This window comes from Zerene cesonia, chromosome 28, assembly GCF_012273895.1.
Source record: "Zerene cesonia ecotype Mississippi chromosome 28, Zerene_cesonia_1.1, whole genome shotgun sequence".
In the NCBI taxonomy this organism is placed as follows: Eukaryota; Metazoa; Arthropoda; class Insecta; order Lepidoptera; family Pieridae; genus Zerene; species Zerene cesonia.
In genome coordinates this window covers 1,506,551-1,518,877 of record NC_052129.1, presented here as the reverse complement: position 1 = coordinate 1,518,877, position 12,327 = coordinate 1,506,551, and the positions used below count along the sequence as shown (strand labels likewise).

Below are 12,327 nucleotides of genomic sequence, written 5' to 3'. Positions count from 1 at the left end.
CCTCACGTGATTAATGGACAACCCCCTAGCTCCATGCCACGACTGCACCCACGTGTCACAATAATTACGAACTAATGTTATTTCCCCGATTTACGTGTATGGCAAATTATGGTAAATCCGTTCTTTTAACTTGGACGAAACTGGAGCAAGCGGCTAGTGCTTGACTATTGTAAAATGATATTTGATGTGATACCTGTAACATGTTATAACACAAATTAGCATTGAATCCTGTAAAACTGGTCTAAACCAACCACTGAACTATAGCCCAAAATCCGATTCAGTGCATTTTAAATAATTGGACACTAACCTTTACCACGAATTCAGGCTCACCGCCATATGTTTATATAATGATTTTGTAAACCATCCATCGATGCATCATACGTATATTTTTGTATAGAGCCGCAAGAAAAGCAACAATGTACAGCAATGTTATATTTCACTTACACAATCGCTCACGTTCCCAAAAATACAGGTTAGTAAACTGAGCTTAGAAATTAAGATAATGGATCTTTCGAGACATTAAGTATAGGTCATAGAACTGGTACTTTTCTTAGGATCAAATGGTTTACTGGATGTCTAGTGTGGTTTTCTAGACTTTTTAACAACCTTCTAATATTAAAACGTGAAAGTTTATTATAATTTAAGACTGTATGTATGTTTGTTAGCTACTTTTACACGCAACACCAGCTGATCAGATTTGTATAAAATTTTGTATACAGATAGATTATAATCTGGATTAGCATGTTGCGTACCTTTGCGAGCGTACGATTCGAGTAAAGCCGCGGGACCAAGTAGTTTTATCATAATTTGAAAACTATACCAAGACCAAAGATGTCGTAAGCAATAGGAAAGGGTCACGTATCAAGAATATGAATATAAGACTATCTTTCTCCATCTGCATAAATATTTTGTTTGCTTGTTGTTTTTCAATACAACAGTAAAAAGTTACTACTAATTAGTAGTTTTTCAAGATTTAAACTTTTAAGGTATGGAATAAAATTTTAGTTGGACCATTTAATAAGTATCGAACTATCTTATAAACACTTACATTGGAAGGTGATATTAAACCAAAATTTAAATAAAAGTTGTACAACCTCTTTTATTATAATATATTCACCTGAAGTCTGAGCACAATAATCTTATCTGCTTCCCACTTCCGCACCCAATACAGGTGAATATAGTTTGAAAAAACTTATTGTCGTCAACCCTATTTACAATTAAAATACATTCAAGGACGGATGAAATTGAATTTTGACAACCCTCACAATTATGAGTTCTAACGAAAGTGAATTCATTTTTATTACGCTATTGTATTGTTTTTTTACCAACTGCGTCATTGTAAAAAACATCTTTCATACAATACTTTTAAAGGTTCTGTATTACCAACTAGTCAGCCAGTTTTTTTACAAGTAAATAGTATGTAATTAAATCGCAAAGATTTAACAAAAATTAGGATCGATTTTTCGGCGTTTTATGACGTCATAGGTCAATTAAACGAATAGATGACTTAAGCAAACAATAACGTTCAAATTTAATGTATGAATGATACAAAATAAAATAAACCATGGTTATTAAAATGCAAAAAGGGTTTCGTATTTTTCAAATTATATTGGGCACAAAAGTTAACACATTTAGAATTACATACAAATAAGTACGTAATTTTTATTTAATTCTTTATTTAGTAACGTCCATCAACACGATAGTAGGTTCTGAATTATCGATCTATTTTTCTTTTCTTATCTATGGTTTTGGAAATAACAATAGTTCCTTCTCCTCGTAATCAAGCCATCACTTTTACAAATAATATAATAGTTTAAAAAAACTATAAAACACGCTTTAACAAAAATCATATTTTGCAAATTGAAAACTGGAATAATTTTATCAAATAAGTGTATTGTCATCGGTCCTCAATAAATCTACAAAGTTTGAACGAAATCTGGCCGTTTAAAGTGGGTCAAAATCGCGCCCAAAGAAGTCAGTTACAAACAAACAAACATACAAACAAACAAACATACAAACAAACAAACATACAGGTGAAGCTAATAAAAAGCGTGTAAAAAAAAAGCGTGTAAAAAAAAAAAATAGTGTTCCATTTTTAAATGTCTTGGTAATCTTCATTTGTTTATTTCCATTTCATTCATTTATTGTTGGTTAGTGAATGTAATATTTAACTATAATAATAAATCACACAAGTTGTCTGAAGTAAGATTTGTATCAATGAAAACTGTATCTACCTTTCTCAATAATTGAGTCATCATTAAAGAAAGATTTGCGTAAGTATACCTCAACCAACAACCACAGCCAAAAGTATACATCCTGTCGCTAGAAAAACAGACATGTCTATTATGCATCTATGGGGAACATGGAGAAGATTCCCACTTAAATTAATGTGGATGGAATTGTAGGAAAGCCAAGAGCATTCAATTGTGGGAGTCGAGCACGCTTCGGCACGAATTGGGCCAGCTCGCACCGGGGAAGTACCACACCCCCACAGAAAACCGGCGTGAAATAATAGCTTGCTATTGTGTTTCGTACGGTGAGTGGGGGAGCCGGAGGCCTATTTCCTTCTCTTAGCCCTTCCCAGTCCATTCCTTTTTTCCATTCATCAATCCTTTCCTTATCCCTTATCTCTTAAAAGCGGGCAGCGCATTTTCAGAGGTCTGAGCTTCTGCGAATGTTCATGGGCGGTGGTGATCGTTTACCATCAGGCGAACCACCAGCTCAGTTGCCCGCTATGATATAGAAAAAAAAAGCAAATTTTTTGACATCAAATGACCTTGTGTGAAACTTCTTTATATTTGACTATCGGTCTGTCCAGGCTTCACTCGATTACGTACATATCCCTCGGGGATATAATTTTTGAAATTGGTCCAGTTGTTCCTAAGATTAGCGTGAACAAACAAACTCTTCAGCTTTATATTATAAGTATTGCTATTATGGCACCCCTTTTATGAGGGTGTAGTAGGTAGGTAAAAAAAATGTTACAAAGAATATATTTTTTTTATTTGAAGCGAAAGTATATTTTATCACCTCATCCATAAAACTTTGAAACAATGGAATGACTTTCGATTTTATGATATTTTTTAACATCGCAATAATATTTTTTGTATTTTTTTATATTTATACTAACTCCTCGTAAATGCTCTGTTTAGTTATGAAACACCGCCTTTTTATTATTTCATTTTTTTATTATTTAAACGTCCAATAAGATAACATTATTATTGTAAATTCAATTCGCAAGTATATACACTTGATTATGAATTATGCAAAAAAAAAAAACTTTTTCATGGACACTCTGTTACAATTTATGCGGCAACATTATTTGAGATTATAATTTGTGTTTTGTTACAATGGAAATGATTTAATTAACTTCAAATGATTATTTTAACACTTTTTACGTGATTTGATATGTTCAAATGATATGGTATGGATATAGGAAATTTTTTATTAATATCTTATACACATGTACAACGATTATGAGATGCCTTATTTTTCTTGTAATAGGCGTCGTTTTAAATAAACTAAAAACTGTATTTATAAGTTAAGTTTGATTTACAACTGAATTTAAACAGCAGCATCTAGTAAACATTTTTTATTAAAAACCCGCGTAAGTCCGTATCCCGTAGGAATATCGGATAAAAAGTTGCCTAGATATGTTATTCCAGTTATTCAGCTATCTACGTAATAATTATCATTGCAATCGGTTCAGTAGTTTTTGCGTGACAGAGCAACAAACACACACACACATCCTTACAAACTTTCGCAATTATAATGTTAGTAGGAAGTAGGATAGTAGGAAGTAGGATTAAACATTATTACTATAACAAAAACCTATTCGACTTCTGAAATACATATATAATACTTTGGAAACATTTTACACAATTTCAAAAAGTATAAGCGTAAAGTTTTCTTATTTCTTTTAATGAACTAGCTTTTAGTTGCGGGTTTACTTGCACTGCACGATATGTAGCGACCTTCGCGCCTTACAAACAAATTTCCACGTCCTACACTCCTCAAATCTTTGTATAACAACAAATGTAATATTGCTATCACACAGTTTCACCTTCAAGTGCACATCTGATTCTGTTAAGCAGTTCTGGCGTGATACCATTTAAAACAGGACATACTTTGAAAATTTTATAATACGAGAACAGACGTAATCTTTATTGAATTCAATTATGTATATAAATAACTAGCTGAGACTGCAAACTCTGTTCTGTCTTACTCTTATCATTTTAGGATGTGATAAATAGATATTGGCCGATTCTCAGACTCACCCGATATGCTATGTTCATGAGAATCGGTCCAGCCGTTTCGGAGGAGTATGGCAACTAACATTTTGACACGAGAATTTTATATGAGAAAATGAATTATCTCTTATTAGTACCTTCTATGTTGGAGATAATATATTTTGAATAAGTATTGTTTTATAATTTGTGCTCAATTCATTTGAATTGTTATTAAAATTAATGAAATGAAAGCTTTAGATTGTTTAATCGTTTTTTCTGTTAAGTTATATAAGTGCAATTATAGTATAAGTTCGTAAGTTTGTATGTTTGGACTTAAGAAAAGAGTTTGTTTTAAATTGTTCTTTTAGAAATATCAGTTTTTTATATATACTACTATATATATACCTAATGTCTATTCAATCAGGAATATTAATTTTTATTTAAGTAATATGTAAGTTTCAAAGACACCTTTTTAAATTCAAGTACATAATTAAATTTTCAAAATAATTTACAATTTTAGTCAATTTGATTAATTGTCGTTATTATTCAAATTTCAATATTTTATTTGTTGTTTTCGTAAAAACCACGCACGACCATAACCTCGCATTATGCATTCTCTATAGTAATGTAACTAATACAATATCAAATGAAATCTTTTATACTTCACCCCATTATCACGCACATCCCCTATCAGTTCAATAGCCGTTTGGACATCTGCTTGACCGTTTATGGAGTATGTTTATACATTTTCTATTCGCGCAATATATGCTTTTGCTCATTATAAGTATGTAATTTATTAAAAAGTGACCTCAGTGATGTTATAGTTTTCGACGTCTCGAGGTCATTAATGCGAATATTTTAAAACCCCATAAAAGTTAATCGCAAAAGACCTGGTCGCAAAAGTGCGATACAGTTCGATAATTAAAGTCGCTTGTTTAATGTCACGGTGTTTTAAAAGATCGATGCCGGATCACCGGTGCATAATATTAACAACCCCTATTTAAGTCTGGTCAATGACAAGCCCTGTTTTAATCAATAACTTCTTTTTCGCGCGGCGTCCTTGGTTTTTTTATTCGGCGCGACTCTCTGCGCGTATTTCTCACGAAATTATGTGTCAATCAGGCAAATAAATTTTTTTCATTAATTCCCTCAATCGTCGTACGCCTCGGTTTCGACGATTTCGCAAAAAAGGAAAAAGCTCAGCCAAAAAATCGTCTACCGAACAGTATCTCGTATCGCCGGTCTTGTAGCCATTTTAATTATTATTTAATACCGAGGGACGAGCACGTGGCGACTCGCCCCGTCTCCCTCCCGCTCGGGGAGTTAAGGCCGCAGGACCTCTGCCGTCACACTCACACCGAGCCCACTTACACACATAAAAATCGTGAATAATAAAAAAATGTGTACACATTTTTTTCGCTTAACCACCGCTTGCTTGTGTGCGCGCGGCCTCACGCGGCTAGAGCGAGAGGCAGCTAGGCAAGCGAGCAGTGCGGACGGATCCCCACTCCGATTTTTTAAGCTCCGCTGTCGATGTTGGCGTCCGTGTGATTTTTTTCATTTGATGTGTTAGTGTACCCCTCGTTCGGTGTAGTTCACTTTTTCTACTATAGATCTGAATTTCAGTCTCGTTTTTGCCGCGTCGGTCTAAAGGCGTTTGAGCGGCTGTTTTGTATTTAATATTTGTTGTCGTCGGAAGCAGCGTTGGCTCGAAGACGCCGGCTAGGAGCACATGCTCGATCCGTTCGTACTGCAAGCCGGTGCACGCGCAAATCCGTGCGCGAGAGAAGGACAGCGCGAATCACGTGTGGATTTACCCACATATAAACCAAATAAAAACACTAGCACACAAAAATATTGAGAGCGAAAAAAATCTGGTAATTTGGATCCTAGTAACGACGCCCGACATTCATAATTTTACTCCAGGGTCGGTCGGCACGCTCGTTTTTGTTGCCGGCCTTTTTAAATGTTTATTTTTCGGGAGCACGTGGATTTTTATATATATTTTGGCGATAACGCCGCGGACAGTTGCCTTACGTGTTGTGACATTAGTGTTACCTGTATTATGTGATATTTAGTGACATTTTAGATAGGAACAAACTGTGATTTATTATGGTGATATAGTTGGTGTTTTAAAGATTTTTCGATAGTGTGAGGTACGTTTATTTTTTTTATAAATTACGCTTCGGTTCCCCCGTCGAGGGGGTTTAGGGAGGTTTTACATAACACCTCCCTGATCCCTTGATAAGTCGGCAACTTTGGGTGAGCTCCCGACAAGGTTGACCTTGAAAGCCAGACAACAAATACGGAAATACGATATAATGTATTTCACGTACTTTAAAATTTATTTATTTAATGATAACAACTAGGTATTTAATCATGGGGGAACCGTTTCTAATTTATTTTTTTTCCACGAACGTTCGAAATGTTATCAAGTTTAAGTTATTATGTGTATTTTTTTTATTTAAATATGCCTGAGAACAATAAATACGACAAAAATAACTACTAAAAAAAGCAAAAAAATAAATAAAATAAAAACGTTGTTATTTTTAGTTAGATTACTTAATAAATGTTCAAGTAAAGTTCAAAATATTATGTAGATACATTTTTAAAAAATATAGCGAAATGTTTGAATAAAGCAGCTTCGAAAGGCTATCTAGATTTATTTCAAATGTTTTTTTTTGTAATTTTAAAAATTCAACAGTTTTAAACTTTAAAAGATAAAACTCTAACCAGTCGTAAAACATGAAAACTTACATATTTATATCCCCCAAAATTGTTTTTAAAAATACAACTTATTTCAACTTGCATTCAACATTGAATCATAAAACGAATAATTTAAAATACAAATTAGTTTATCTCGTAATGAGTTTATTACCGCCTTATAAACGGCTAATAATATCAAAAGAACTTCCTACTAAAACCTGTATAAATCTCTAACTCTAATATAATCTGTGGGGCCCAAGTACAAAGCATCACCAAATTACCTGTAATATTATTTAACGCCCACATTAAAAGCCAAGAGCTTTACATGTACCGCAGTAAGGTTGAGATTCGTTTAAATCATAAAATTCACCCGCACAACAACCTGTTCTTGTATTCTATGCGCGCAATTATTATCTTTGACAGGCGTGTATGGCGGGCATTACGAGTACAGTCTGCAACACAAGCGTAAACAAAAAAGGCAATTAAAGAGCTTTTAAATGAAAATTAGTTAATCCTTTAAACGATAGTAAAATTTTAAACGAATACCGAATAAATTTTCACATATTGCATTATACTATAAATAACACAGATAAAATTTATGAGCACCATTCGCAAAATCAACGTGTAAGAGGCAATAAATCGACATATAAAACACATTGATCATAATTTAATTCTTATTATTTATTATCTTAGAATAAATCGTAACCTGTTAACGCGTCTGTACATGCAATGTGATTATCAAAGCCTTATTCGATATGGCATGTGGGCTAGGGGAGCTAGATCATTGACACAACCTACGCGACTGCTCGTCACCTGCTTCAGAAAAAAAACGCAGCTTTTTTTCGCTCTTTAAATCTAGTTTTAAATAGACAAACAACCGGATTGAGTTGTCCAACAACTTTTCAAATTAAATCGCAATCACCCTAAAACATTTCCTCCGCAATTGTACTCGGCATATTTAAAAATACACAACATTTCGGATGAAATTATTATTTTTATTTTTTTTTTTTTTAGAAAATACATGATGTAATTCTTTTCAGTTGTAAAACGGGAGATCTCGAATTATTCCATGACAAGCGAGAATACCAAGATATTGAAACAGAATATATTTATAAGATAGTGCCAAACCGTAGATACCGAATTTTTTAAGTACTTAGATAGAAATTTATACAAGCCAAAAAGATGATGGAAGGAAGGACAATCGATTACAGGCCGGACGGTGGGGGCCTGGACTACCACAACTCGCCGCTAATGGCAGAAATACCTGTAGACAATTACTCGCATATCCATAGAAGTATAGAACATCTTAGATCTATAGGCGTGCCACCGCCATTAGACACGCACAGGCATCTTGCAGCGAACCTAACAGACTTACGGAGATATGAGCATCCCGACGATATACCAGAAATTAAGCCGTCCGTATTAAGATTATCCGAATTTAAAAATGGTCTCCAAGACTTGAGAGGTCACAACGATCAAGAGAACGACGTCCACAGACAGATGACCCCGCACGACGAGGGCCCGAAGGGTTACAGCGCTCCATCAACGCCTCTATCGGAAAACGGAGGGCAGAGCCTTCAGGAGGAAAAGGTTAGATGCTTATTTACAATTAGATAAATTAATCATTACAATCCTTGAACGCTTCGGAAGTTTTCGTCTGCTTTGACGTCATCTTTAATATTCGGCTTAGCATTGTTCGTTATTTTAATCGTTGTGAAGATCACGCAGCGAACGTGGTTCCGCGTACAGCGTTTTATCATCAGATCATACTCTTTATTTCGGCAACGAATTTGTTTAATGTATTCGTGCTGAGTACTTCCTTATTCGACACTTATTTCTAACTAGACATTATTATACGGTGTAGGTACACTATTCGAATCGATTTGAATATCCACTTTATTTCGAGAGTACTCACGAGCAATGTTAAAATATAATTCAGTTTTCGAGTGCGCTCTGAGATTGTTTGCGTAATCGTTTTTGCTTCCTCGTGTATTTTTTCGAGATTTGACCAAATCTCTTGAGCATAATTTAACTTATTTTGACTGACGATCGGTTATATCGAATTCAAGGTCATTATTAAGGTATCTTTACTATTTTCTATTACCTATTTGTCTAATAAGACTAGGTAACCAGAATGCAGAAGTATAAGATAATAAAAAATAAATAAAAATCTAATGAAAAACATTTCGTTGGCAATAATCTCTCGTAATTGACTCATTACCAGTTTTATTTCATCCATCTTTATCAATGTTATGATATTTTAATAGAAGGTTCAAGTTTAATAGATACACCTCATGATGTTTATTAAATTTAAACAACCTAATCAACTAATTACATACACGGAATCAAACATTATAGTAAATTAAAATTGTAAAATCTGTATTTTCAATTGTAAAACTAATACATAATTTCGTTAACAGTACAGTATATTTTACAAACGTATCTACATTCGTAAATCGTCTTCTATTGGACAATAGAAGACACTGCATCCGTATCTAAACTGCTAGTTAGAAATATGTCAAATTCGAACGATAAAATACTGATTTCCTGGACCATCTCCTCGATATCCCTTGTAAATACCGTTGCAAGTCGTCAAATTCTAACCGAAAGGCTCATCGACTCCGGATGGACCTTGGCGTCCAAGGTCAGCCATCAGGTCACTTGGAGGTTATGTAGGACAATACCTATCGTCTGCGCTCATAGCTCTTGAATTTTGATGCTTATACTATGTTCCGGGCGATGGATATCTGCATGAAGATCGTTAATTATAAGGTAATTTTAATTTATGAATGCGGTTATGTGAATTTAAAATATACTTAATGCTTATTGTTTTCCTGCTACCATCCAATTTATGAATTCATTACGACTGGTGACGTGCTTCACCTTAATTTTATGTTTCCCTAAATCTAACGTGAGCTTCAATAAAAACTCAAACTCAAACTCAAACATTTATTCATTCAACTAGACTTCTTATAGAAGCACTTTTGAATCGTCATAATACACAGTTATAACATTTACCACCGGTTCGGAAGGCAGATTCTACAGAGAAGAGCCGGCAAGAAACTCTGTAGTTGCTCTTTTAAAATAATGTAAATTTTATATTTTAATTCATCATAAGATGTAACAATTACATAACAATGATGCCAATGAACTGACCTGTGGTTCTTAAGTGACAACATTCGATGGATTGTCATCCTACTAATATTATAAATGCGAAAGTTTGTAAGGATGTGTGTATGTTTGTTACTTTTTCACGCTACTGAACCAATTGCAATGAAATTTGATATGTATGGCAACTTTTATCCCGATATTCTTACGAGATACTCTTACTATGAGGAATTCTATTGTATACGCGTATACCTTGTCCCATAAACGAATTTTTTACTTTACTAAGCCGGAAAACAGGCATTTCAATTTTATTTCTGTTCCTCGTGTCATAACCATATCTTTCTCCTACTGTATGTAAGTCGATGTTATTGTGACGTGTAAAATGTTATTAGATATATACTGTGACGGCACAGTAAGGATACCAGTACTCTTACAGAGATCTCTTAATGAGGCCCGAGTACATAAGCCACATATAGAATGGCGATAACGTATGGCCCTTTAAAGTTAAAAGCTTGCATTCCTTTTCATTTTAGCTCTACTAGGAATAGATGTCCAGAGAATATCGTTCCTTCTTCATAATAAAAAAATAAAAAATTAAAAAAGAGTTTACTTTCTCACATCAGTTACATAAGTTTACACATATTCAGTACATAAATAAGTGTGAGACTGGTGCCTAAACTAGGTAATAAAATTTACCTGTATTTTAGGTCACCAGGCCCCCACTCCCCACTACCCTACGACCAACGACGAGTCTTGGGATCGAATGACTGTATATATAGTATATACATCAGTAACTAATAACTATATCTATTAAGAAAACAGATGAACACGGAAGGCGATAAAGAACACTCTATGTAAACACGAAATGTCCAAAAAATCAACAACCTATCACAACATTTTTTGCCCATACATGCTTCCGACGTCGCCCGATGACGACCAGCGACGTTGCAGTTTGTTATATTCGTATATAAAATAGATAACTAAGGCCGTGACCCCCCACTTGGCAGGGTCTCCGATAACTCAATCGATCATTTTGGGAGCTCGTGATACTGTGTAGACGTGATGTTATTAACGTAAACTAAGGTTTACATGACGATTGTACATTTATTTAGCAGCGATTCGCTATCAGTGATACGCAAAGCGCTATCAATTTGTGACACATTTAAGCAAGCTTTTATGGCGTTAGAAAATCCTTCTAATCATTATTGGGTATATTTGTATTCGTCTAGACTTATTCCTTTTATGTTATCTTAATTATAACCATTCATTAACCAATTTTGTTCTATTGACATAAATAACGTTTCATTTAAAATTATTCAAATATAAATTAAAATTGGATCTTGATAGAATCTTACGTAACATCTGTCTATCTGATATAACGTATCGAATGGTTCCGATATTTCAATATTGACTTTAAATTTATCTCTATATTTACCAAAATCAAGAAACAATTAAGAAATAAATAAAAAGTCACATTTACAATTTTTCCTAAAAAAACGTAATCTACCAAATTTCTATTTATAAAAACCCTTGAAAAACTCATTTTAAGACATCTAAACCCACAAGATAAAGTCCTTTAATATTTTGATATGAAATAAGTTTCTATCGCAACAGTTACGCGGATGAAAATAATATAATAAGTATCATATTCACATGAAGTTATAAAATTCGCCTTGTACTCAAGAATACTTGCATTTATGAAATTCAAATGAAAATCAACCTTCAAAATTGATGTTTTGTATTACCACAAATCTGAATTCTTCTTTGTTTTGTAACATTTAAATTTCTGATTTTTGGGTCGACTCCTCGAATTGTGTCAAAAATACGCGAAACACGAAATAATATGTCGATGATAGTGTTAACATCGACCTGTATCAATATGTATTACAATCATTTACTTTCAGGCTATTCCGTACAATTTTATTTTGCGTGGGAAATTTCTCCTGACATTTCGTGTTTATTGTTATAATTAGAATTATTACGAAACGTTTTTAAAAAATACGTTTACGCGCCAAAAGCAACATCTATCATGTGCGCTGAATGGTGACATTGACAATGGTTTGAAATTGGAATGCGGCCTTGAATCCAATTCGGCTTCTCGACGGACGCCGAGCGCAACCGATTTGCGCGCGAAACAGATCCAGTTTTTTTATCTATTGATTTGATTAGTTACGAACATGTGAGTAGCGATGGAAAGCTTAGATTTATTAGCATTTTGTTCAAATCAGAAGAGATTTTAATTTAAATTGAAAACATCGTGATGCTTTTTACCTAAAGTGTTTAA

General features: G+C 33.8%; 2 protein-coding genes across 4 annotated transcripts in view; both read left to right on the top strand.

The window, feature by feature from the left end:
- LOC119837572 (zinc finger protein rotund-like) overlaps positions 1-12,327 on the top strand; it is a 137,610-nt gene that overhangs the window by 105,323 nt on the left and 19,960 nt on the right. The gene's annotated exons all lie outside the window — the stretch shown is intronic.
- Positions 5,565-9,078, top strand: LOC119837573. Its single transcript, XM_038363201.1, has 2 exons — positions 5,565-6,385; positions 7,976-9,078. The coding sequence occupies exon 2, from the start codon at positions 8,118-8,120 to the stop codon at positions 8,550-8,552; it is 435 nt and encodes a 144-aa protein (XP_038219129.1). The 5' UTR covers positions 5,565-6,385; positions 7,976-8,117; the 3' UTR covers positions 8,553-9,078.